General features: G+C 37.5%; 1 protein-coding gene across 4 annotated transcripts in view; it reads left to right on the forward strand.

Annotated features, from left to right (window-relative positions):
- The first annotated feature begins 75 nt into the window (after positions 1–75).
- The window catches only part of TASP1 (taspase 1), an 82,060-nt gene continuing 54,633 nt past the window's right edge, over positions 76–27,502 (forward strand). The window contains exons 1-8 of one of the 4 annotated variants that reach the window (XM_042049321.1): positions 76–417; positions 2,067–2,161; positions 2,529–2,746; positions 4,428–4,495; positions 6,025–6,093; positions 13,788–13,908; positions 15,041–15,125; positions 20,805–20,869. In XM_042049321.1, coding sequence (XP_041905255.1) covers positions 2,602–2,746; positions 4,428–4,495; positions 6,025–6,093; positions 13,788–13,908; positions 15,041–15,125; positions 20,805–20,869 — 553 coding nt within the window. In that variant the 5' untranslated portion in view covers positions 76–417; positions 2,067–2,161; positions 2,529–2,601. Of the gene's footprint in view, positions 418–2,066; positions 2,162–2,528; positions 2,747–4,427; positions 4,496–6,024; positions 6,094–13,787; positions 13,909–15,040; positions 15,126–20,804; positions 20,885–27,502 lie in introns of all 4 variants that reach the window. The other 3 variants (XM_042049318.1, XM_042049319.1, XM_042049320.1) reach the window with 3 other exon arrangements.

Below are 27,502 nucleotides of genomic sequence, written 5' to 3' on the forward strand. Positions count from 1 at the left end.
GGGTGACGTCACGGGCCGCGGCCCCGCGTGACGTCACGGGCCGGGCGGCGGGAGCGCCGCGCCGCCGGGATCGGGGTGGGCGCGAGGGAGTTGGGGCCCCTGCGCTCCGCTCGCTCCGCGGCCGCTCCCGGCGGGACTCTTGGGCGTCAGCCCGGGCGGGAGGGGGCTGCCTCGGCGGGACCCGCGCGTGTGTTTGTGTTTCTCCGAGCGCCTGTTCAGGATTCAGAGTTACTTTTGCCGTGCAGTTAGAGCTCTGGGTGCTTTGGTAAAATCATTGTGCTTCCTGTTCTCCAGCAGTCACGCTGATGTGTATTCTTGCACCGTTTCTGTCGCTGTACAGATGGAGAGCAGGGAACGTGTAGCAAGGAGGAGTGAAATCAGGAGCGGTGGAAGTTTGACAGCCAGGAGGGAGAACTGGTAAATCCTAGAAGAGGCTTGAAAGGGAAAAGTTGAGTCTAGTGGGAGAGTGGGAGCTTAAGAAGTGGAAGCAGCAGGTTTGTGAATGAGATCTACAAGGACTTGAAGAAGAGTTTGAGGTGGGAGGGGTTTGAGAAAATTGAGTTGGTGGGGAGGAAGTGTTACAAACTGAAGCAAACGAGAGAGATAGGTTGCTTCTGTGTTCTCTAGTAGAAACAGAAACATCCTTAGACCCAGCTGTATGCAAAAGGCTAATTAGGATTTTCAGCCTGCAGTTACAGTGTTAGTAAGTCTCTATGTGACATCTCCATCTTAATTTTCAAAAGCCATTTAATCATCATCATTGCTTTCCCTTCCACCACACTATTTCTTCCATTCCTGTGAGAGTTTAAATTCCTTACTTGCTCCTCTGTCACTTCACTGAAGTCTGTGCTGTACCCTTGTTTCTGTACGGTGTAACAAGATGCAACAAAGAAGACCAATAGTTGCTGGAGCCTTCTTTACTATTACTAGTAAAAAGGAAGTAAATGCAGTGATTAATACTTTAATTTTAGCTCTGAAGTATATACCAGTGACCATTACAGTTGGATGTAATCCATAAATGCTCTTTCTCTCTGCAGAGCCTGTGTATTGTAGTGGCCTTTCATTTTGTATCAAGACATATATAATTATAACTATAAGTTCATATTTAATTTTGAAAAGTAGATTTATAAATGTATGAAGATTACTATGTATGTTTAGCATTTAAGAAGAAATGATGGTAAATAAATAACTTCCTCCAGAGCTGTGCTAATTCTTCTTATCAAAAGAATGATTATGGCAAACCAGCTGGTTTGTTCTGTGGCAGTGCTGAATCTTGCTAAACATCATTTGCATGGTTTGGGTCATGTAAATGGAGTGGTATTTAATTACTGGAGTAAGCCATATAGCATTTGCAAAGTCAGTGGTTTAAGTCTTATGCATTAAACATCTCATTTTTCCACTTCTGTGGAAGTGGAAAAACACTTTCCAGTGTTCTTGGGTTACAAAGTCCTTTTCGAGATGGTAGGAGTGATAGATGTTATACTGGAATATAGAGGTGTAGAGTCTGAGAATGGTTTGGCTTGAAAGGGACCTTAAAATTAATCTAGTTCTTAATATATAACCTATCTTAATATATTACAGAGGTTTTCTCCATTTCTGCATTAACACTACATGCTTTTCACTTCCTTAAGCAATTCAACATGTAGAATGTCTCTATTTTGTCTGTTAAACTAGACAAATGGTTTTGTGTCAGGATTAATGTGCAGTAAAAGCTGTGGATAAGAGCAGCAGTAAATACAAAGAGTTTGTTTGGCAGCTCCTGATATATACATCGTTCTATATTGTTACTTTTTTGTTTCATGTACTAGACATTATTGACAATATTTCCATTAGCTTTATATAAACATTAAATTCCTTAAAAATCTTAAGGGTAACCATCAAAACCAATAGAGTTACTAAGTTATTTGAGCTTGACTTAAGCATGTTGTGGTTCACTAGTAATCATGGTAGCTCTGCTTACCCAGGCAAACATTATTGCACTGTTTCAGGCTTATTTGGTTTTGGTTTAGAAATACTTTGTCATTTAAAAAAAGTTAATTTTTTTTTCTTTTCCTGCTGCAAATTAGTGGGGAATTATGAGGAGATGGGATGAAACAGTATAGAAGAATAGGAATTCATTAAAGGATCTTAAACAGCTATTCCTTGCAAAAGAAAGGAAAAGGTATGGTGTTTTAAAGGGTTACTCATGTGCTAGTAAGATGGGCGGAGAAATAAGCTGTATTGTTGAAAAACAGGACACCATGGAAAGCCAAACTTATATTAACAATTCCTTCCAGTGTCTGGCAAGATCATGAGGTTCAAGTTATGTTGTAGTGAAAAGGCTGCTTTCAGCTTGCAACATGAACTTTGATTATTTAAGTCTCATTAATGCTGTTGGCTAGGGAAGAGGCAGAACTCGGAAGCCCTCCTTTGGAGCGGTGTGTTCCCCTTGGTTCAAACCTGTCTCCCAGAAGTTCATTCTGAGGTTATTTGTGTGAAATTCATCTCTTGAAATCAGTGTCTAACATATACATCTGATCTGGTTTTAGGATGATTTCTCTCCAGAGTTTATTTTTGAATGGAATTGTGCTCCTTCCCAGTAGAAGATGGTGATCCTAATGTATGATCATGGAGAAGGGGATAAGTTCAGTAGAAGTGTTACCTTCCAAATCATCTCAGGTTACAGCTGTAAAAGTGGTGGTCAAAGAGCCCGAAGCAAAGCAAACCCAAAGAGGGAAACGAGTGGGATTTGTGCTTGTCCATGCAGGTAAGGTGTGGAAGCAGAACAGTGGGAATGGAAATAATGTATATTTTGATATCAAACTAGATATCAACAAAAATTTTATAGTGGTTTTGGACTACTAGTGTGCTAATAAAGTGACATTAACTCTGTGTGCAAATCTGGGAATGGGGAGTTTGATTGGAAGTTGCACTGGAAACTCTTAATCAAAATGCAGCTATTCGGGTATTCTGGATGGTATGTTTTTTATCCTTGACAAAGAAAACCCCTAAATTTAAGTGATTATAAAATGTCATATTCTGCAGTTGTCTGCTAAGCTTGGCAAACCTACAAAATGGAGGAGATATTTCAGTCTGTTTCTTTATCTTTGGAAGGATCAAATACAGTCGTTTCATTAGTGATGATTTCTTGTCTAACTTGTTCGTGAGGACAGTCCAGCTGAGACCTTCTGAAACCTCCTTGGGCTGTTTGTTGCAGAACTCTTTTTACTCTTTTGAGATTTTTCTTCCAAGTCTATTTTTTTGATCTTGTTCTTGTTTAAGTGAGTTACTGTTTATTCATTCCGCATGTAATGAAGGGCTCCTCTACTGAGATCTGATAGAAAAATTATGTGTTATGTGTGTCTTGCTCATAAATTCTTTTCTCACAGGTTCTTTATTAAATACTATGAATCATGAAGTTAACAATGCTCATATCTGGGTGTATATTTGTTTTGAGCATCTGTGTGAGAACATGAGGTGAAATATAGGAAAGTGGCCTGGTGATGCCTAAAATATTTGAAAAGCCAACGTGTTACTTGCTTTATAAAATCATTAAGGTTAAAAAAAACCAAACCCAAACCTCAAATAATTTATTCTGGGTTGATATTTGATGACCCTGGTATTCTATTTTAAGGGCAAATGGAATTGCTCAATATAGTGTCCTTTACTGGGTCACTTTGGTACTAGTATTAAAGCTCATTTTATTAGAGTTTCTCAAAACGAGTATTTCTACACGTCAGCAAAGGGAAGTTGAGATAGACACAAGCACATTTTTAAGTGCAAAACCTGGTAAAACAGAAGTAGATTTTTAAATATAAGTGTGCCACTCTTGTTTTTCTGATGCTGCATTTAGTTGAGTGGTGGCATTGATAAATTTTTCAGGTATGGAAGTAGAGGCAGTGGCTTCAAAATGGGGCAGAATGGTTCAATACAGCAGGATAAAGACTAAAAATAAGAAAAAGGTGAAAAATCTGTATGATCTTCATTGCAAGGAACTGCTTGTTCTAAATTGGGAGTAACAAGCTCTAATAATGTAGAATAAACGTGAGAAAATGAGCAGAATGGTAATTGTGGTAAAAGGAAAATCAGAGTTTGACTTAAAACTGTGAGTTTTGCCCAATAATGAAGAGTAAAGAAAAAAGCTACTCTGGAAATCCTCCAAGAATGAGTGAAACTGGAATCTCTTAGAAAGTGTTTTTAGGAAGAGATTAATGCTGATATATATACCTGCATGCTTCTGGATATATGCTCTGTATCCTGTATTTTACTGGGTCTGTTTGAGTCTGTGTTGGAATGCATAAAGTTGTCAATCATTGGTACAAAAAGGAAATGCCAATGTAATCCAGAGTAAGAAATGCTGTATCTGCCTGTGTCTTAAATCTCTGTGTGAACTACAGGCTGTAGTTTGCCAGGTGCTATAATAGATTTTCCTTTTGCTTCAATTGCAGGTGCAGGTTATCATTCTGAATCCAAAGCTAAAGAGTACAAGCACGTGTGCAAAAGAGCCTGCCAGAAGGTATGTGTTACCAGCTCCACGGGCCTGTACTGGGTACACAAGAAACACCTTTGGTAGCATTGTCCCTTCTGTAGGAATGGACACATCTGGACTGAGCTGCTCGGGCTCTATGTGTTTATAGAGGGAAATGAGGGAAAACAGAGCAGAAACAGTTAACATGATACAGAGACAGGACAGTGTGTGGCCCTGAGATGCAGCAGCATTCTCATCAGTGCTGACAAATAGCAGACACCAAAGGAACAGTGGGAGAACAAGAGAAGGTCACAGTGGTATCTACAAGGACTATTCCTACGGCTTCCTGCACTGCTCCAGGGTTTCTGGAGCTAAATATGGTGTCTGTATTTTGATTTCATCCATGTCCACTCTTTGGAGTTTATTTAAACTCTAGCATCCAAGTTGCTCTGTGAACGCAGGGGTTTCCAGAATTATTTTCTTCTTGATAGCTCTTACCCTCTTAATAGGAAGGGAGGTAGAAACAGGAAAAACACAACAAAAAAAAATCAAAAGCTGGAAAGGGAGAAATGGCAAGACTTTAATTTCCATTGAAACTAATATGTTTTCATCTCTTCCAAGAACTTTGCTTTGGAACTGGCAAGTCCTGTCTATTAAGTGTTGAATGAGTAGCTGGAAGACCTCTCTCTAGAATTTTTAATGTCTTTTGCTTTCTCCAGGGAGAAGGAGCTTGGGAGCTTGGCAGGATTTTTAGAAGAGTCTGAGTTGGTCTCTGATAATTATCACTTTGTGTTACAGTTTGTTGCTCAATCCTAATACCAATCTAATTTTGTAATGAGAGGCCTCACAAATCATCCAAACTTAACACTGACTTTATTAGCCCTGGTGAAAGTAATTTTCCAGCTAATTATGTGAGATCTACTGTTGAATTCAAGTCCAATTTGAGATTCTGTGTGGCTACTCTTGAGCTGTGTAGCCAACATAAATAACTTCTGTGAAGAACAAACAGTTTCAGGTTTGTCTTGCAGCCATAGTTGTTTTCTGTGGTTCCCTGAGGGAGCTTGACTGTAAGATCTTGTTCAGTATGGATCTAATAAATACTATTAGGCTCTAGAAGTTCATTGTCGTGTATGTATATAATTTGAAGGTAGCATTATATTCCTGGATTTGTGTTGGCTTTTAGATGAGGTTGTGAAATTCTCTTCAATTTTATGACAATTGCTGTATGTGATACTGGAAATTTTTGTTGAATCTTGGAAGGAAAATTTGAAACTTGTTGACTGAAACATTTGGTATTTGAAGACATCAAGTATAAGAAGTTATTTTGATATAAATTGGACTGTGCAGAAATCTGCTACTAAATGCAGTGTCACAATGTTGTAGTAGTAAAATCATACCTTCAGATCTGCCCTCATATGATTCACACTGACTTTTTCCAGTGCATCTTGTTCTTATGCCCTCTTATATTTTAAACTAATTTGGTGAAGATTTTATTTCATACAGGACTAGGAAAATGTAGGGCTCAGTCACAGAATAATAGAATTTCCTGAAAATCAACCAAAACTTCTGTTTTACAGGCAATTGAAAAGCTACAGGCTGGTGCTCTTGCAACAGATGCAGTGACTGCAGCACTTATAGAATTAGAGGTATGAATTCTGACTGGTAGTAAATATATCTCTTGGGTGAATCTTGCCAGACTTTTCTGTAGGAAGTTATTAAATGGGAAGTCTCAGTGGATTTTTGGTTTTGTGCTACACTAATTTTTATCTTTTGCTTTTCCACTATATTTTGATGTAAGTGTGTTTAAGGGCTTTATAAAAATGCAAACTGAATAAAAGTTTTCTAGCTGGTACAATTTGGTTGTCATCTTGGGTATGCCTTATCAGATAGTCTTTACCCTTCAAGAGTAAATGCAGTGATTAAAGACTTACTGAACACTTTGTAAGGCACTTTATTTCTGACTTACTGAGCAACAGACAGACTGTTCTGGCTCTGCTTCTTAGGGGAAAAAATATGCTACTGGTTCTGATTTTTATGACAAAATTTGTGCAGATGAATAGGGCAAGTAATGCTTTTATTTCAAAACAGTACTTGTTAATTAAGAGAGAACATCTTCATGAGCAGCTGTTTGTGAGGTTTTTGGAAAAGCATCTTTTTGGAGTGATGAGATTTTTATGGCATCTGCCTTCAGTGATATAATGTAGAAGTGAGTAAAGCTAAACATTTCTGGTATGCAAATGAGGCAGTTTGGTCATTGTCCCAGATCCGCTAATCCCTCATGACAGTAATGATGGAAACAGGTATTCTTCTTCTCCTGTAAGTAGTAATTGCTGCTTCTTCTCCAACTTTATTCGTAAAAAAAAATGGAAGGTAAGGTAAGTGTTGTGCTGTAAAAATAATTTCCTGCCTTTGGAATTCATGGTAGTATTCCAAGAGGATTAGCAGTGGATTTGCTTACCCACATGTTGGGAAAGTGTCCATTAATGTACTCGATGGGGTTAGCGTAAGGCAGGCAGTAAGTGCATACTTCAGTATGTGTTAGACATGCTGACTGGGAGCCAAGGCTTCGGTCACACTGCTAACTTGGCAAGTGCCTTGGCTTTAGCACTCCTGTGGGTCTCACTGAGCCGTTCAAATATGCTTTCATGTGTTATCTTACACGTTAGGGTATGGCTTGCAGAAAGCAGCGGGTATCTCTCGAATGGAATTATTTACGATGCACTTCCCTAAGCTCACTGAGGCTGCTCTCACTCCACAAGAATGGTTTGTGTGTCAGCTCTCTCCTCAGTGGAAAACAAAAATAAAAATCTACTTTGGGTTGTGATTTTTATTGTGTTCCTGAGCTACAAAGGAAAACATATTTTGAGAAGCTTAACTGAACAGTTATAGATCACTTTGCAGCTGTGTCTGGGGTAAATATTTTATGTGTTTTTGTTATCCCCAAGAGACTTTTCTTCTACTTCAGTAGATTTAAATACTCTGAAGTAGCTTCTGTAGAACAAGTTATGGCTGTAAGATGAAATGAAAAAGTTTTTTCCAGTTACTCCAATCAGAACCCTTTTTCTCCTTATCTGCCTTGCTACTTTTGTGCTGATGCCTGCCATCATTCTACTTTCTAGTTCTGAATTGTATTAGGTCATTTTTTTGTGTGTTCTGTTGCACTAAGCTTTTTTTTTTTTCCCTTTTCCTGTGCTTCAGATAAAATGTTACTTTGTTCAGGTTGTACTGCAGTCATTAATGTAATTATTTGGTTTCATTTATTCATTAAGTGATTTATATAGTCTCTTAATTGGGGCTCTGTCTGTTACTGGAACAGGGAATACTGGGTTTGGGATTTGGGCTTCTTTTAGATTAAATTAGTTAGTTTTGCAGTTACATTGAGGAAAAGTCAAATTTATACTCAAAACAGAAAATGGTGGGGTTTGCAGTGGCAGTTTTTTGGATTTGGTATGAGAAACTCCGAAGTGTTAGACTGTCAGCTTCCAAAATATGGAAAGGTTTGTATCTACTCATACCTTGTTCTGAGCACCACCTCCAGACATCTCTGCCATTTCTGTAGCTGCATCTTCTGGTTTAGTACTGGTGGTTTTTCTGTTGCTCTGTGGAGAACAAACCACGTGGCAAGTCAACAAATCAACCAGAATAGTGTTTCTCACTAAGTGCAAGATTTTATGAATAAAAGTATAGGTTTGTGTTCATGGTCTCTCTAGTGAGCTGTCACTCCCTTTTGTTTATGCCTTAGCATAAAGGTAAAGTGTTATAGCATATGAAGTTGGCAAGTACATAACAAAAATCTGTGTGAAACTATGTTTGTTTTCTTGTCTTCGTGTAACACAAATGAAGATACAGAACAATGAAAGATTGTATTAAATGATAACAGATTTCATTGTAAAGTATACTGACTGTAACTTCTTGATGTTTTGGTTTCTGTAGGGCACATTGCTATGAGTTTATCTGAAATATTTAATCACTTTTACGGTTCTCTCAGACTGTTAATGCTGTATTCCAAAAATTCATAGTCTTTGCAAGGCACAAATATCTTTTAGTGGGAATCTCACAAAAAGTTGAATTTTTTTCCTCTGTTCCGCTCAATTACACAACTCCTGTTACGCAGGATTTCAGCTCATCCAAAAGGCATCACTTCAAAGACTCGTTGAGGCACAAGAGTTGCTCTTGATCTTTTATGAGCAAGCTGACAATTTGCTTGTGGTATGCTGTGTTTTATTTTTTCAGGCTCTTAAGTGCAGAAAGAAAAGCCTTTCTATGTTGGACTGTGTGACTCTCAAGTGAAATGGTGTTCTGTGAATATATGCTAACAATAATAATGCTAATAGTTAAATTGAGGAAAAGGTGGATTTCTTTTGCAAAGATACAAGACTGACGAAGAATGCTGTTAAAACAATTGTGCTGGTCTTCATAAGCATCAGCTGTATTTGATAAGGTCATTAAGGCAGGTATGTTTTCTGGTTTGAGAGCTGTCATTGCAGAGAAATGTTACCTCTGTCAGCTTTTGGTAATAAAATGGTCTGGACGAGGTATTTCACAAGACTCACTATTTACTCTGTTTACTTCTGCAAAGACATTATTACAGTACTGTTACTTTTTGCACTCTTGCTATCAGCCACCATACGATGCCTGGATTTTTGTTGAAACACAATGGAATTATTAAACAGGGTTTTTTTTTTTGTGGGGGGGAGGAAGCCCCATACAACCCACTTGAAATGTGCTGTTTTCAGCAAAACCACATGCTGATTTGCATTTATGTCTGGCTGTGAGAAAATTACGTGATTTCAAGCTTTTCTTTGACTATAGAGCACTTAAGGAAGTCTTCTGATCAGGTACTAGAGACAGGAACATAAGGTGGCTGTAAATGATGATTTCAAGTTGTTTCTAAGTTTAGTGTAATCTGTTATTAATATGTGTGTAGATTACTTGTTTCTTTATCTGACTTCAGTAGAACGTTCTTTATGAGCATCACTTAAATTGGGAGCTAATATGATTGATGGGGAAGTGAATGTCCCATTTTGGGTTCCAGTCTCCTTGCTATTGAAATTGCTCAGTTCATTTTGCATGTTGTTGTTGTGGATCAATGCAAAGAATGTTTTGTACCTGTTGTTATACTCAATCAGTGTATTTCTGTGGTTGTCAGCAAAATTTTGCAGTGAAAGAACCTTTTTCTTGATTTTTTTTTTCTGTTTTTGTTTTTTTTAATTTTTCCTTGTAATTAAGACTTTTGAGTATACAGTCTTAGTCCCAAGGACTTCTCTTTCAAGCAGAAGCAGCCTTGTTGTATTAAGGCAGTCACCATAGATGAACTTTTAATGGATAATGAACTGGAAGTTGTTAATTCTAGTTAAAAGCAGTACTATGATGTTTTGCTGCAGAGTGACCGACAGTAATTTGTGACAAAAGTGTTGTCTAAAAACATTTTTGCTAGTTTAATTGAAAGGGATGGGACTCATCTTTGTAGACTATTGATTGTTGTCACAAAACTCCCACAGAAAAATAACTTAAAATTACAGTATTTGAAAAGAAATGCCTGTAGCCCTTGAATTTGTTTTAGAAGTGACAAATAAGCCATGACCAAAACTGCATCAAAGATGGATGGGATGTTCTTTTGTGTTCATTGAAAACCGAGCATTTTAACTATTTGCCTAGGTACAAGTGTTAGAGAGTTGGGTAACTCCTTCAAGCATTCCATCTTTGACCACAGCTAGAAACTTCAGGATGCCTGTATTTGCTGCCTGAACATTTATAGTACATTTTGAAGTAAAAAGGATTCTAAAAATAAAAATGATACCCTCAGAAGCTCGAGAGTTTTGCAGGACGGGTAACTTGGGGAAACAAAACTCTTCTTTCACATAGCTCTTGCCTCCTTTGCTACAGGTTTACATGGTTAGTTTTAGAGATACTTTGTGGAGTAATTGCCAGGAAGCCTAGTATTTTTCACATAATTGAAGACTTACATTTTGTTAAAATGCTTTGAATAGCTGTTTGTTTTTTCCCTCTTCCTACTTACTCTTCTGTGGTAGCAAGGCTTGCTGTTAACATGCCAAGCTCAGGCTTGGTTTGCTTACTTGTCTTTTTCAGTTTCCTTAGAAACACAAAGGCTGATTGCTGCTTGTGGTTTTAAATAAAAGTGTATTCCTGAAGATACCTTTTTCTCTTTTCCTGTCCTCCCTTTTCCTGGACACATGCTTTGGTTGGGTTCTTCCCCATTTTATGGTAGTCAGGTCTTGCAGTGCTGCATTTTTCTGTCTGAGGGTATGAAGAGACTTTCACTTAGGTCAGTTTGTTTCTTCCCTCTTTGAAGGCATTCTTGCTTCTGTTTTAATGTTTCTGCATTCCTTGAAAGTTTTGAATTTTCATTTCAAAATACACCTTAATGTTCATACATTCGTTATATTCCTCCACTTGCATATCAGACTCTTGAAATCTTTTGATCAGACTTCGCAGAGGTTCATGTTTTCAAAAAGAGATTGTTTTTGTGTGGTGTATTTCATGCCTTTGCCTATTCATAGAAGTAGGTGTGAATGCCTTGTTTCCATTTTTTTATAAAGGCTTTTCGCCTACCTTGTTTCAAAGGCTTTTATCTCACCTCAGAGACACTCAGGTAGATATCAAAAATTCCATGGGTTCACACCCAGTTTCTCTAAAGCTGTTTTCAGATTGCCTTTCAGATGTGTGAAGTTGAACCATCTTCCTCTTAGGAATTCTGAGATTGTTTTCTTAATTGAATGCAATCTAATTCTAAAGCTAAGTGAAACTCCACAGAAATTTTGAACAGATGCTTGGAAGTTGGTCTTTATTTCTTTTTACTGGAGAAGTTACTCGTGTTGTGACTGATTGTACTGGTAAGATTCCTTCTGAGTGCTAATATGAGAGTTACTCTACCGAAGATTTCTTTTTACTGGAGAAGTTACTCGTGTTGTGACTGATTGTACTGGTAAGATTCCTTCTGAGTGCTAATATGAGAGTTACTCTACCGAAGAGATACCTGCAATTTGGTGTGGAGTTATTCCTTATCAAAAATTCTGTAGTATTCTGATAAATATTCTGTAGGGGGAAATAAGTGACATTCCTGTTGTCTTTAGATGCTCTGAGTAAGTTATCTCTTGGTGCATCCTTGAGTTTGTGCCAGTGGAGGTGCTATGCCAAAGCATGTAGCACATCTAGATCCTTAGAAATAAAGTGAACTCTGTATCCTGTACTTTTTCCCTACCCTCTTTTTATTATTTCCTTTACCAGATGGTAGAAACCTTTTGTGTCTTGAGTGCAGAAGCATTCTAGACAGTATTATCAGGACTTCTTCTCTGGTGGGTCCTTCTTACTCCCTTTATTTGGCCATGACATCTACTCTTAAGATAACAGCTGTCTCTGCTTTGTGACAGTGGCAAATCTGTGGAGCACAGCATTTTTCCTCTTTTCTATTTCTTTTGAGTATAGTGTGTTGAGTGAATGTTTTTGGAACAGAACATTAGAGATTTGTCTCCAGACTCACAGGTCTTTGCACTCTGATTACCCAGGGGTGAAGAACTTGGACAGCACTAGGAGCAAGCATTGTTCATCCTAAGCATTCCTGGTTTTACTGTGTCTTCCAAGTACCTTTCAACCGTTCTCTTTCAATTCTTTCCACCACTTCTCTGCTTCCTTTTTTTATGAACTTAATTTTCTTCGTATTTGTAGAGCCTGGGGAGCAATGAAGGCAGTTAAGCCAGCGGCTACTCTGAGCCTTCTCCCTTTTCAAGGCCATCATCTGTTTTTAAACATATTTTCCCCTGTCCATCCCCCTTCTATGGAAAGTTATTTGTGCGCTTTAAGCTGTAAACATTTCATTATCCTAAAATCTTTTCAACATTACTCATTTGCTGTGAGCTGTAGCTGTCGAAATGAATAACAAAATGAATATACACATTGAATTGGAAGAAGTAGTGTGGAATAAAATAGGATAAAATCTTGTGCTGCTTCAGAAGGAAATACCAGAAAATGAAGGCCCGTTTCATGATTATGTATTAATCAGGGATCTTGTATTCATGATTCTTCAGGAAGATAGCATTTTGGTGATTCAAACACTGAGAATGCTTTACATATCTCTGTAAATAAGAATCAACATCTTGCAGAACAGATTTTGAATTTACTCACTACTTGCTCATTTGAAAGTTAATAAAAGCTGACACCAGGTTTATTTTTCATTTCTGTGTGCTTATCTCTCTTTTGTTTCTTTGAATTTGTTGCAAATTAGTATGTACAAAACCCAACCAGTTCACTTGACATGTAAGACAGAACTTTGAGCTGTTTCCAGTAATTTGTTTCCTGATTCAGCTTTTATTACTCATCAGTGAAATGAGATGTCATACTTCTACAGTACATGTTCACACGTGGTCTAGACAAACATTGTTCTTTGTCACATCAGGTGGTTACACTGTTGTAATTTAAACGTAGGACACTCTGAAAGCCTGCAGCTTCTCTCTGAAATTTAATTTAGCTATTATCTCTCTTTGTCCTGTATTCCTTTTGTGCTTGCATCAAGAAGAGGGGATTGTATTGAGCTGGCAGTGCGACTGCTGAACTGTGCTACTTTGAAATTTTGTGATTTTTAAAGTCATGGAGATGCTCTGATGAAATGGAAAGGTAAAAATGGGGTTTAGTTCTAGCATGCAGAACTTACTTGTTGAGAATCTTGGGTTTATTAAAAGCCACAGAAGGCGTTAACAAAAAAGGAGTTAGGTTTATCATGTTAAAATGTTGTTCCATACTTTCTATGAAATAAGAATTGGTTTTTAGCCAAGAAGCTTCCAGACCACAGTCCTTATGCTAATGGTCAAATAGAAGTTTTACAAAGTGAATTGTTGGTGATGCCATTTCCTCATTTCTGCTCATGGAGCTGCAGTCATGGCGTTAGAATCTTCACAAAAAGGACAATTCTGTTTTGCTGCAGTGTTATACTTAGGAGTTTCAAAGGTAGACTGCTCTGTGCAGTGATTATAAGATGTTACTTAAATATTACTTGTTGGTTTAAGGACCAAGTGAAGTGTATACTTTGGGGGAGGGAGAGATTTTCACTTGTAAGGCTTTTGCTTGCATGGAAATGATCATCTTAAATTTTGTATTAGTGCATTATCACATTTGAGGTATATCACACCCTATAGAGGTGAAAGCTATCCATTATAGTAATTGTACATGCTCTGTTCAAATTGCCCTTGTTTTTGTTGTGGAAGATTAAACTACTAAAATAAGAAAATGCGCTGCACCAAGATCAGTGTCATCAGATCAGTTGTACAGAGGTTTTGATCTAGTCTGTTATGGATGTGGCCTTATAGTGTGTTGTTCTTATTTTTAGGATTCTCCTTTTACAAATGCAGGATTGGGATCTAACCTAAACCTTCTGGGTGAGATAGAATGTGATGCCAGTATAATGGATGGAAAGTCATTGAATTTTGGAGCAGTTGGAGCACTGAGTGGTATGTTAACTGTATATTATGAAGCTAACTACTGATTTGAGTGCAAAGATCAGTTTTGGGGGTTTTTTTTGTTACTGTTTTCATGGGGGACACATTGTAAATTCTGCCTTGTTTAAATAAATTCTGCCCCTTTAAAAAAGGGGGAGGCGTTTCTGCTCCCTGAAATGCTGGTTTGTGTTAATTTCTTTGTGTAACATGTTGTCTTATTAGTTCACTGATAATCCTTTGACGTAGCACAATTGTGTGATACCACACAGTATTCACAGTGGGACTGAGTTTGCGCAGATGAATTTGTAGAATGGTAATTTAATAATAAAATTCAGTTGTTAAAAAATATTACAAGCATTTAAATTAGGCTTTTTATTTGGTTTTGTGCTCAGGCATTTATTTGCATATGGGACTTATTTAATATGAGAACTAATGTGTTTCTCTCTTTTGTCTTGTTTTAGCTTTCAGTATAAAACAAATATAGATGTAAAGTCCCAAACAGGGATTGTTGAGGTTTTATTCTAAGTTCATGAACAGCCTTAGCTGTTACTGTTGAATTTCTGACAAGATTTCGAGCTTTGTTCTTTATCCTAGAATATTTCAAAACTGTGGTAATAGCTTCCTCATGTAGATAAAAATCTAAAATAAATAGTAAAATTAAGTGTTTCAAGCCTTGTTTGTTACAAAATGTATCCTTCCAACCATGGGGAAGGAGGAAATGAGAGAGTGAGAGACAGCTAAACCTGAATCCTGTAATTCTGGTCTGGCCAGATAGATCCAAATGAAAATTCCACCTAGAAAAATTAATGCTTATAAACATCTTTGACCCTTAGATACAATAGATTTTACATGAGATTTCTGTGGTAGGAGATCATTCCTCCTATTTCAACATGGTTTGTTTTTCTCTTAAAAAAAAAAAAGTGGGGGAGGTGTTGACTAGAAGGCTTTGTCACTACTAACAGGACGTGAAGGGAAAACAGAAAAATTCGCTACTACATTGAAACATAAGGTGTCTCTTAATGACTTGACAAACCCTTGGAAATTAAAGGAAGCTGAGTTCCACTGCCAAAATGAGCACTACCGTGCTATGAGGAAAAATATTTTAATGTTTTGTTCCCATTTTTTGCTAATTTTTCTTTTTTAGGAATCAAGAATCCAGTTTCGGTTGCAAATAGATTGTTGTGTGAAGGGCAGAAGGGGAAACTCTCTGCTGGCAGAATTCCACCTTGGTAATTGCTTTGTTCTGCTCGACTTTTCTTCCGTCTTTAGTCTCTACTGCATGGATATGCAATATTTGAAGGTTTTATCTCACCCAGCAGGGCTGGTGCTGTTTTACATACAGCCTTTAAAAAGAAGACAAGCTTTGTTTTCTGATTTGAAATGTCTTATGCACTCAGAGCAAGGAAGTATTAGATATAGATGGCAACATCATTTTGTCATAGTTTCTGTCTGTCTGATTATTTCCGGTTGTCATACTTAATTCTTAGGTTTGTTACTGTAGCCTTCTGAAAAATCCCAAAAAACGTCAAGATTAGAGGGAAATTCTACTGCCTTTGCCTCTGTCTAGCTTTAACAAAAAGCAGCAGTTTTTAATGAGTATAGAAAAAGATCCTATTTTACTGCCTTTGTGGCTTTGTGGAAATGTGCAGTGTTTAGTAGCTTCCTCTTATTTTAAAGATAAATTTAATAATATTTACAACAAAAATGAAAACAAGCACTCCCTCACTGACATGGATATAAAATTTAGATGGAAGAGGTAAGTATTAAACGCATAATAATGTCAAATGTTACTGCCTCACTTTGGAAAGAATCCAAGAAATGATTCAGAGTTGATTGCTCTTAAAACCATCTTATTTTCATTAGCAGTTTAAAATGACAGGTGGAGAAATTGAATAATTCATTCATATTACTTGACTGCTATCATCAGTTATTGTACCTGTGGCAGAATTTACTGCCCTTTGCTAACTAATGTATTTTCAGAAGTATTAAACCAGCATTTATGTAGTTTTAAAAAATGGATATTTAAATTCAGAAATTTTGCTTTCCTTACTGTCGTGTTCTGTAAAATTAGCTGAGTAGTGTGTAGCTGGATGATATAGTATTCCAATTTAAACAGTGAGGATTTCAGTGTTCTGTCAGGTGCAAAAGAAGTTCATAGATCAAAAAAAGCCACCTTGAAATCAAATCATCAATAGACAGATTTTGCATTTTAAACTCTTTTCTTATAAAGAGCAGAGTGGTTGTGGAGAGGTTTACTAAAGAATAGGAACTTTAATTTCAATAGCTGTTAGTAACTAATCTCTTTAGTTGTCAGGAGAAAATGAGGCTTTGCTGAGGTACATTAGAGTGTGAAATGAGGTGGTTTTTTGGTGTTCCAGAAGTAGTACTGAAGTCAGCTACAGGAGCAAGCACTTGGGATTGTTTTACTTGTATCATCAGTGTTCTGGAATTATTATAAGGAAGAGCACTTGGGCATTTTGCTGTGACTTTATGACCTAGTTTATGCTGCTATTATTTTAAAAATACTGAGTGGAAAAGGAACTGTGTCCTCTTGCCCTCCAAGGACAAGACTAAATCTTTTGGGGCTATGCAAGGCTAGCAGATGCTTTTAAAGACAGGCTAGCTCAAATCTCAAGGCGAGAGATGAGCTGTCTTTGCAGGCAACACACGCAGTTTATTGTGCAAATGCTGTGCACCTGGGGTACCTGATAAATATTTTCATTTCCTTTCTTCCCCCTTCTGGATTTTGAACGAACATTTTATTAAAGCGAATTTTTTACCCTGGAAGCGGTCTGTACTAGTGGGATATGATGGGTTATGCTTTGGGCTTGCTGTGGTGGGTGCTTCTATACACACAGGGTATCCCAAGGTCAGAATAATAAAGCTCATGTACGTTGAAGGTGATGGTATGGAGGATTTCATGCCTTGCCTTTCTGGCTGGGCTTGGCATGACACATTGTTTTGGGACTGAAATATGTTCCTGCCCAAGCTGGGAATACTTAGAGTTAAATGATAAGAGAGTAGCCATATTTTGGCATTCCCAGGATGTGTCAGTATTCTAGTAAATGATTTTTAATTGTAAAGATACGCGATTTTCATCTTGTTTCTTGTTAGCACATAGTATATTGGGGAATCTTCCAGGTACTGCTTAGCCTAAGAACCTGCTTGTTAAAGAAACCTATGGTAGAGACTGTTTCCATAGCATGATCTAAGCTAGCTTAATGTTTTTTGCCAAAAATGTTTGGCACATGACCAAACAGGAAAAATTCAGGAGCTGTGAGGTTAGTAGAAGTGGCATTAGGGAGTTTTTTCACTATGAAAGAACACGTGGAGACAGTTTGCTTGGCCTGTTTGCCCTGGCACAGCATACATTTTTATAGCGGCAGTTCAAAACCAATTCCAAGTGGTATATTTCTGATTTTCACTAGAAGAAATTCTAATGAGTGTGAGTTAAGTTATTCAGAGATGGTAAGCTTATTGGGAAGAAGGGATCAAGTGTCTGAACTGATGTATCTTGTGTGCTGTAAATTGCTCTGTAGAGTGTGTCTTTCTGGATCGATCTCTTGTTGTGTTATTTAAAACACAAAATTCCACTATCCAAATCAGAATTTTGAACGTTTAGAGAAACCCTGAATACATGGTGCATTTGTTGAAAGCTCTAAGGTCCTTACATCTTTCTGTCACACTTTATTCAGCTTGGTGTTGTCAGGATTTTCTCTGATGCAGGAACAGAAAACACTTAACTTGTAAATATTACATAATCTCATGTAAGATATTCCTGTTCCTTGTATAACTTTTACAAAAGGAAGCACTGTTGTAATTGCACGGTTACAAACTGGATGAACCTTTAAAAGAGGTCTTTGGTCATAGAATAATGGATTAGATGTTTTGTAGTAATAAGCTTGAAGATTTTCTGTTTCCTACTGTGAAACCTTGACCTAAGGAAAAAGGCTTATTTACATCTGTTTGCTCTTAAAGGTATGCTGGTAAGATTTGCAGGGCAGCACAAACACACCTAAATGTCTCCTTTCTTAGAATTCCTTAGTAGTACTGACATCAAGTCCATGTCCACATCTCTTTTTCATATCCCTTTTACTGATAATAAGCCATATGGGTAAGAATTTCTTGTTAGGTTTCCCCCCCCATTTATATATACAGGGATTTGTAATCGCTTCACAGCTTTACGATATTGTGTGCAGGATACAAACATTGTGTAACTTGTAGGGCAGTGCGTAATGAAGAAAGTTCCCAGAGTGAGTGAAGACTTGCACCACGTTTTATTTCTGTTCTGTATTTCTTCAGAACAATTTCGTCTTTGTAACTCTGATTTCAGAGTGATTGCTACATTTTATGGTAAAATGTTACCAAGTGTGTTTATTACCGGGAGGATCACCTTGACCATGAACCAAACCTTCTGACGCTTCTGTTTAGCTTGGAGCAGCCTAGTTCCCTACAGCCCATATTAAATGGCCCTGTTTGGAGTATTCAGCACCAGCATGATCATGTTCTTGGAGAAAATTGCCTAAAAAGACCACTTTAGAGGCCTTTACTTATATTTTCTATTAACATGGCCTAGTGTGCCTGGAACTGAAAAGCACATCCGAGCACTGCCTCCTTGCTGGGAGGGTTGTCTTCATCTTCTGTGTTCTGAGCCTGTAAGAACTACGCTGTCTGTACACTGTCTGATATATTTACAGGAAAGCTCTTTGTCCTGTTTGTGCAGACCCAACTTTCAGAGCAGCAGAGAGTAAACTCATTCATCCTTTGTTTATGTTTTTGTTTTTCCCTCCCTTTGGAAAATCATATTTTGGATTAGCCTAAAGGCTTTTGAAACTGGGGGTGGTTTTGACTGCTTTCTATAGTGCACTGGCTTTATTCCCTCCTCTCTCTCCTCCAATAAATCAAGCTTGGTGGTAGTTTTGTTTTTATGTACAGACAACACAGCACTGAGGTCCTGATGCTATTTGTCTTGTAAACAGTTTATTTTAACTTTTCTGTGATTACAGTGTCCTTTAAAGATCCGAACTGAACAGTTTAAAAAAGGTGGATGATCTCTGTGGTGATATGGAGCCTCAATTAGTTTTCTGCTCTAACTAATTTAATGACTCTTTGGGACTAAAACTGTGTCAGTCTTACAGGAGGGAAGGGAATCTAGGAATTAAGGACAGAAATGTGAACAAACTAAAAGCCACATCACATAAGTTAGGAGACACTCTTGGGTGCTTTTTTGCAGTCTTCATAAATACTAGTGATATTTTCTGTTTTTAAGTATTAAAAAGGCAGTTGTGAAACTGCTTGTAAAACACAGTGTTTCTGACTGACCTGTGCTTGAATTACCATATATCAAACTCCCAGCATTGTTTGATGCTTTTCCCACCTAACCTCTCTGTGTAAATTGCTTTATTGAAAAGGAAGTGCTTATATACTTCCCAAAAATGTATTGTTTGATAAAGACCAAAACCACCTTCTTTTAGACAATGAAGAATATTGCTAAATAAGGTTTGGCTGCAGTTTGCATATCTTTTTTATGTTAAAATTGAAAGTTTTTTATGTTACGTGTCAGTGCCAGGTTGTTTCTTGAGCACTAACTTACCTAACAGTAGATGCTTGAGCTCTCCCAAAGTACCCAATAACTTATCCTACAGTATCTTGCAATGTGAACAATTCTTACCTGGAGCTGCACTAACAATGGTAAGAAATAAGCACTTAACAATTCAAATTCTCATTTAGATCAGCCTTTTTTTGAGACTTTTGTAAAGAAAGACTGGGCACACCTCTTGGATTGTTTAAATCATACAGAAGATAGAAAATACCACAAAGTACTACATAATGAAAGCTGCAGGTGTTGGCTGTAGCACTGTCAAGAAAACTTGCAGCAGCACTAATGCCAACCAATTTGCTGTATCAATAGCGTTCTCAGAAACTGAGAAGAACTGCATGGCCCTAGGGACTACTTTGTAGCTGGAATAACTTCTTTAGACTCATGTTCATAACTCTGGTATTTCTGTACAATTTTTTCCAATTTGCTGAAAATTCTTAGTCTTTGCTTCTTGTGTCCCTTAGGCAGTTGTGTTGTTCTTAACTTCATCATCCGTTTTTGAAATAAGATTGGAAGTAGTTGTCCTCTATTGTGTTGCACAGCAGCTTTATGAAAGTGTCTTGTTTCTGGCTACTACATACTCTTTTTCAGGCAATAAGATTGATTTCTTTGAGGGGAAACATCATAGATAATTGAGGTTTGCTTTTTCTTCTATCCCTAAAAGTTCCATGTGTGTGTATTTTTTGCTCTTGTTTGTTGTCACAGCAGTGTGTACTGTCTCACTATGGTAAAGTGTTCAGTACTGACTAGAAAACAGCTTCTCAGATGGCTAGAGTTTTTTTACAAGTGTATTTAAAATTTAGTGGGCTAGTCTCATTTGCAAGTGCTTGATAAAACTCCCATGAAATAGAGCTTAATCCTTCTAAATGAGGTTAGTTTTTAGCTTGTGTTGCACTTCTCAAAATAATTCTTGGTATTCCTTTGGCACTGGCTGACTTTACTGGAAATACCTTACCATTCTCACCTTACCCATCCCATATTTTTGGTCTTTAGGATCTTGCCAAGTTGTTAGAGAGCAAGACTCAAGACAGCTCTGTCCTGTTTTAGCTGCAGTTGAAGCTGGTGCTATTTGGTAGTGAATTTCAAATTTAATAGCACTTGATTTTGTCCAGTAATAAACTTAATGTCAGAGCTGCATAATCTTTTAATGAAACTACATAAGGTTGCCAAATGTAATTATAGCAGACAGTGCTGTGAAATATAGACAGCTTATGATTTAAAAATGACCAAACCAAATAGAAAAATAATTGCAAGCAAAGGGGGATTTGTTATATGGTTTTGTTTAAACTCCCTCTTCTGTGTCTCCTAGCTTTTTAGTTGGTGAAGGAGCTTACAGATGGGCAGTTGATCACGGGATACCAGCATGTCCTCCAGGTATCATGGCTACAAGTGAGTAAACTGGTGGTGTCAGTAGGAAGAACAGGACAGAGTAATTTTAAATGGTGCCTCATCTTTTGAGGTGTACATCACTTCATTGTTCTTAACGTTCAACTAGCTTATGGTGTTATGGTCTGTAAGGGTTGTTTAAGTTTACTAATTTTCTAATAAGTATCTAAATAGAAAGAATTGTAAACTATTACTTTAGCTGCATTTTAGCAACATCTAATTTAAGTGATTCTGTGATTCTAGGACTAAATCCAATGATGGACTCTTTTTAACCAAGATGTAGTCTCTTTAAAAGCTCAGTCCTACAAGTCTACAGTTGTGATCCATCTTGGATCGTAACAGTACCAACTAGCCATGTATCAAAATTCAGCAGGTGCCAGTTTGTCTCTGAGATTCTGTAGTTTATACCCATCTCTGGGTCCTTGTCCAGAACTGCTTGTCTAAACAGACTGTGAAATTAATTTGCCTTTTTTTTTTTTTTTTTTTTTTTTAAACCTAAGGCCTCTCTTCACCTAATCTGATAGAATAACTCATTCTGGAAAATAGACTTGGATTATACTGTATACTAACACTCTTTTCTTAGAAAAGCTTCTTGTCTTAAGATAAGTGATTATGTTACATTGATATATCATCTATCAGCTAGGCTAAAAATGAGTCCACTTGCCTATGGAAAGGAGGATGTGGCTCCCTTTCTTCTCTTCTTCAGTTCCCCTCCCTTTTGGAAAGTGCCTTTACTACCAGTCTGTAGTTTGTTGTAGCTGAGACCATGCTCTGTGCTGCCTGTTGAGGTTATTCAGGAAAGAAATCAGAGGTTATTACCCAAAGAAGGAGAACGCAGAAGATTAGGAATGTTTATTTTACAGTAAACAGTATTACTACTTCAAATATCTGACTCGTCCCTAGATCAGAGGTTGAAACCCCGGGCTCCCATTAAGCCTTTTATTTGGTCTAATTTTAAATGTAGATAAATACCTAGAAACCGCAGTTCAGAATTGGTGATACTCAGTGCTGAAGTGTAACTCGTGAAACAGTGGCACTGTTTTATTTGATTGTGCCAATTTTCCTACATACTCATAACACATTTCATTTTGAGCAGAAAGTTTTGACCTCTAGCTCCACATGACTAAAACTTTTGCTCTATCCATCTGCTGTCCAAAACAGCATTCACAGAACAACTGTTGTGCTGAGTTGAGCAGAACACCTTTATTTCTGTGGCTCTAGAAAGAGTGAAAACACTTAAAGCTTTGACCTCTTTTTGGGGTGTGTGGGTTGCATTTCTTTTTTTGTTTGTTTGTTTGTTTTTCTTTTTAGGGCAGTAGTTGCTACTTACATGCAGGAGACACTTCAGGAAGAAGGTGCCTTGACTAATTCTGTTTGCATGCAGAGGTTTCAACTGTTTCTAGTACCAGTGTGTTTGTATTGTGACAGAGGTGATTAGGTTGTGACATTAATTGCCAGATGATACATTTGCTAGCTACAATGTACCCCGCCAGAGCAAATCTGCACATTACAGTTTAAAAATAGGGATGACCACTGTTAGTTTGCTTTGCCTAATCCATACTATGAATTTACATTGGAGAAACATCAGAATAATAATCACAGCCAATGTATTTTCACAATCCTGCTCCAAAAGACCACTGATTGCTTTTTGTCACCACAGTACATTCAGCATACTTCTATTTAGCAAAACAATTTGCATTAAAAGAGTTGGAACAACCAGGACTGACAAGTTAATTTTGTAGTATAATCATTAATATATATCAGTATATCTGATGTTTTCCTTTGAAAAAAACAATGCAAGAGTAAACAAAAACCTGAAAAATCAGTTCCAGAAAATAGTATGCTGATTTCTATCCCAGTCCATGGCAAAGTAAGTCTTGTACTGCATTGACCTCTGGGCAGTGGGATTGGAAAATGACCTTTAACAGTGTGTGTAACAACATGGGATTGTTACAACTGTAAAGAAATTGGAAACTCTCTCACACGTAACATGTACGAAGCCAAAATAAATTTATCCAATGTTACCGCGGAAAGGAAAGTTAGATATGCTTAAGAAACAATCAAAGAGAATGTTTTCAGGTAAATTCAATGAGATCTCATCTGAAGTGAGCTGTTTTGTTAAATAATGTAACAATCTTCAAAAAAAGATACTTTTTTGATTGGGCTTGCTACAATTGCTGTGGTAAAGTTTGCATGGAGAACTCGGGTCAATTAACTAGAAATTACATGACTTCTGAATAGCTCAGTAAAATGAAGCACTGAATTAATTGCCAAACATCAGGAAAATATGTTTAGTAACTTATTTACAAAAAACCAAACTGAAACCCCCCCAAAAAACCTGTAATCCAAATTTAGACATGTACTTGCTGTAAGTATTGGCAGGGAGAACTGTGTGCACGTTTTGGTTTCTCTGTGCTGCACATGGAATAGATATTCTTGAAGCTGTCTTAGTCTGTCTCCCTTTTCCTGGACCTGAAATGAGAAGAATAATGGTATAGCTGCTGTAAGTAAGGCTGGGGGATTGGGTGCTTGGTTTGCATGGATGGAGCTTCCCTGTGATCAGTATCAAAGAAAGGGTCACGATCAGCTTTGCAATCGCACTCCATAATTCTCTCAGAACTATCGAAGTATCTAAGCACCAAACTTGAAGCATGTTTTAAACCATGTTACTTGTTGAATTACATCAAGGTTTTGTCAAGGCTCACCTGCTTTGTTGTCTTTGGTTTGTCAAGTGTGTGAGGAAATGAGATTTCTACTATATGTAGAAACCTGGTGACTTTCCAGTGAGTGGGTGGTTTTAAAAAATACCCAAACACCTGAAATGTCTGTATTGCCCACAGTCTGCAAGGAAGCTCTGAATTTATTAATTCCTGCTCAAACTAGAGCCTGCCAGTACAGAGCCCATACTGGCTTATCCCAGCACTTTGTTACCTGTGCTAGAGAGACTGCTTTGAAAGTGTAATCCAAGTATTAAGAGTGTAATTACACCTTAGAAATGCTGAACTACTGTACAATGCAATCTTTTACAAATGTTGAAAGTACACTTTAAATATGTAACGCAAATTTGAGGTACATCCTCGACTGCCAATATTGGTGCCTGCACTAGTAATAACCAAAACACTTCTATCTGAAATGATCAGTTCAGCCTATTATAGATGCAAATTATCTTTGACAAAGATAGCATGGTGTAAGACAAGCATCTTGCATTTGCTTGCAATGTTAAGTTCTCAAAGGGAAAGAGAAGGAAGGCACCTACTCATGGAGCAAACTTGTAATTCTATGTGGAAGTGACTGTAAGCACCTCAGTGAATGATGTTACATAAGAACAAAAACAGCTGCAGTGTATCCACGTACTTGTTAACTGCAGTTCAAAAGTAGCCACAAATAAGATGCTTAAGGAAGAATGTAAGAACAGAGCAAATATTTGCTTCCCTTCCCCTATTCCTTATATTGTTCCAGACTCTAAATTCATGACTCAGTGATTCCTGCATACATGGAAAGTAAACAGGGGCATTTTCTGACATGAAATTTTTGTTTCCTTTTTGAACCCACGTTAGTTTCGAGCATCTTCAAAAACCTTCACAAGGATGAGTTTCCTCATCGTCATCATTTTGAGACTTGCTGAAAAAAAGCTGCTACTTTATGGTCAGGTCTCTGCTCAGAATTCTTTTTCAGTCAAATTCCCTTATTACCTTGAATAACTTAGTGTCATCAGTAAAATCACATTGTGTTCAAAAGACTCAGGGTTGCTGTAGGTTGGTTTGAAATTCTACTTGTAACAGACCATTTCTTGTACTTTGTTACTGTTTTTTAACTAACTCTGTGCATGCGAGGAAATTCCTGTTTATCTTAGGGCTGCTTGGATTCTTTAATGAGGGGGAGTCTTTTCTGGATGAGTGTTGTGCAGACTGGCTATTTCTAGAGATGCTGTATGTCTCCCTGACCGCCAGTATTGCCTGCCTCTCCTTGAAATCCCCAAATGTCACCTCACTCCAAGTTCTCTCATTACTTCATTATTATTGTATTAAGAGAAACATTTGCCGTATTGCTGGAGCTATGCTATGAATTTCAGGCAGTGGCTCAGACCATGTTTTCTTTGTTTTTAAGGGGAGAATGAAAGATTTGGAGAGAAACTCGAGGGTTTTGCAGATTCGATTAGAAAGCTTGGTTAATCTGAGTACATGATGTAAATCCTCCCTGGATTTGGAGATAAGTGTTGTAGGGTCACACTTGCTGTTCTGAAATTGGAACAGCTGAGTGCAGCCAAGAGAACGGCTCTAAAAAAAGGAAAAAAGTTGGGCCAAAGTGCCCAGAAGATGCTTTGAATGAAAATCTTCCAGCCTCAGGAAAGGCTGCTTGATGAAAAAAAGGGATTTCTTGCAGCAAGTAGTAAGAAATGCTATTCTAGCAGGAGTTTACCCTGAGTTTGTGTTTTAAAGAACGGATCTATAGAGTAGTGCTCTGAGAGAGAAGTTATTTTTTTCATATGCTTTTGTCGAGTGCCTTTTCTGCCATTCATATTGCTGTTTCTGTCAAAGTGTGGCAACATGGAAGCTATCTCTAGTAGTCTTTTAGTCCTGACACAAGCCTAAATGACATTAATTTGTCCTTTAAAATAGCTTTGTTAAAAAGAAACTTATTTTCATCTGTCTGCTTTCATTTGTGTCATTTATTTTAGCAACTGCTCAACAGAATTCTTCACAAGATCATTTGAATTCCTGTGGGTTAACTAATTTGCTAGTATATTCCTTTTTAATTCTCTTCTCCAATAGTTGCATTCTCTTTTAATATGGAATAGAAAGATAAAATGCAGAAAGCTTCTGCCAGCTGACTCTAAGCACTGTCTGCCAGGGGGTGCTATATGATTGGTCAGAGCTCTAGCTCTATTTCAAACATTTAAAAATACTCTTGGAGTTTTCTTAGTATTTTCAATTTATAGTTTGATTTTAAACAAGGATTGCTGAGCACTTACAGGTTGCATAATGTTTAGCTGCATATTAATTTGTAATGTGTGTGATAGAAAATTTGTATTTGGTGTTTGTCTCCCAGCCTGCTGTTCCACCACTGTAACCAGGAAGGTTTGAATATTGTCCTGAACTTGATTTGTCATTTAGTGGTGCTAAAAATACGTATTTCCTACCTCTGTTTGAAAATATAGTTGTTCACAGAGCCATTTTCTAAATTTTCTACCTTGCTGAAAATAAATAAGGGAATAGATGTGGCTTATAAAAGCATGGGAATTTTAAGGAAACATGCTTTTCCATTTGTAGTAAAAATGTTTTGCATTAACTTTGGGCAAGAAATTATAGTGTATTCTAATAAACAGCCTGTCAGCTGCAGGCCTGTTTAAAGTACACAGGGCTAGAATTAACAAGTAGATATGTATCAATTGTACCATTATTTAAAAAATGAAATGGTGTCTTAATGTTGTACTTAGGTCTGTATGTACGATTCAGTAGTTTCAAGGACTCCATGTATAGGACAAGTCTGCTTTTCATTTGCCCCTGCTCTTTGAATCATTTCTAATGGGCTATGAAAGATGACTAAGAAAACGTTCTGAAGAACTATGTAGAATGGGGAATACAGTTGTCTTTCATTTACTTAGTCATTGTATCTTTGTCTAATAGAACTGTCAAGATTTTTGATTAAATTTTTACGTGTATATAGTATAATGGTTAAATGAGTTAAGGGAATGATCAGAGTACAGGAGATGAGTAAATTATGTGGAAGTTTTATGGCAAACAAGTGGCACACAGATGAATCTCTTCCACTGACCTGCTTGCTGAAAATTACTTACTAATCTCTTTGTTAGGTGGTGATAACAATGAAAAAAACCTGTAAAAAAGGTGTATTTATTGTCTAGCAGTAATTGTTTAGGAGATTAATCTTGTGCTAATTATGTAATGAAGGTCTTGTGGTCCTTTCTCATCAGGGTATCCAGGAACATCAGAACCTTTTGAACATCTACAGCAGTCTTAGTTTTGAACAAGATGAGCCTGTGAGATTTTTCTTCTGCATTTACAGATAAATATTATCAAGTGCATGTTCTGATACCACATCCACTAATGCCAACCTCTCCTGCAGGCGACTGGTGTTGAGGAGGAGCTACTTCCTGTTCTGTGCTCAGACACTGAACCTTCTCCCAGGCAAACCCCTACACTTGTCTCAACTCTGCCCTGACCAAGTATTGCACCAGTGCTTCCACTGTCTGGCACAGTTACACCCAAATTGCAGAGTACACGTGGGCTGCTCCCGTTGGTACCTCAGGGGTTGAAGGGGGAATGTGGAGGATTTGGAAGGTGTTTCCAGGTCTTGAAGATTATTTGTTCCAGAAGAGGCACCCCATGCTGCAAGGCAGGGACGTGTGATAAGTACTGTAAATGAGGTTGGATCTATTTATAATATTTTAGTTCTGATGTGCCACTGTTGTCAGTCATTAAGTCTTTAGTCTGGATGAGGCCTGAGAGTGGCGTTTAAACATGAACAGTCATTTCGTAAAGCTGTGGGGCTTTTTTCTTTTTTTTCCTTCCTCCCAGCAGCTCTGAGGAGGTTTTATTTATGCCGGTAGGTGCATAAATGAGGGAGCAGAACAGATGGGCTGGTTGTACTCTGTGGCTCCCA

The sequence above is a fragment of the Corvus kubaryi genome, unplaced genomic scaffold (assembly GCF_017639235.1).
Source record: "Corvus kubaryi isolate FWS band 111438036 unplaced genomic scaffold, C.kubaryi_AGA036_p1.0 70, whole genome shotgun sequence".
NCBI lineage: Eukaryota > Metazoa > Chordata > Aves > Passeriformes > Corvidae > Corvus > Corvus kubaryi.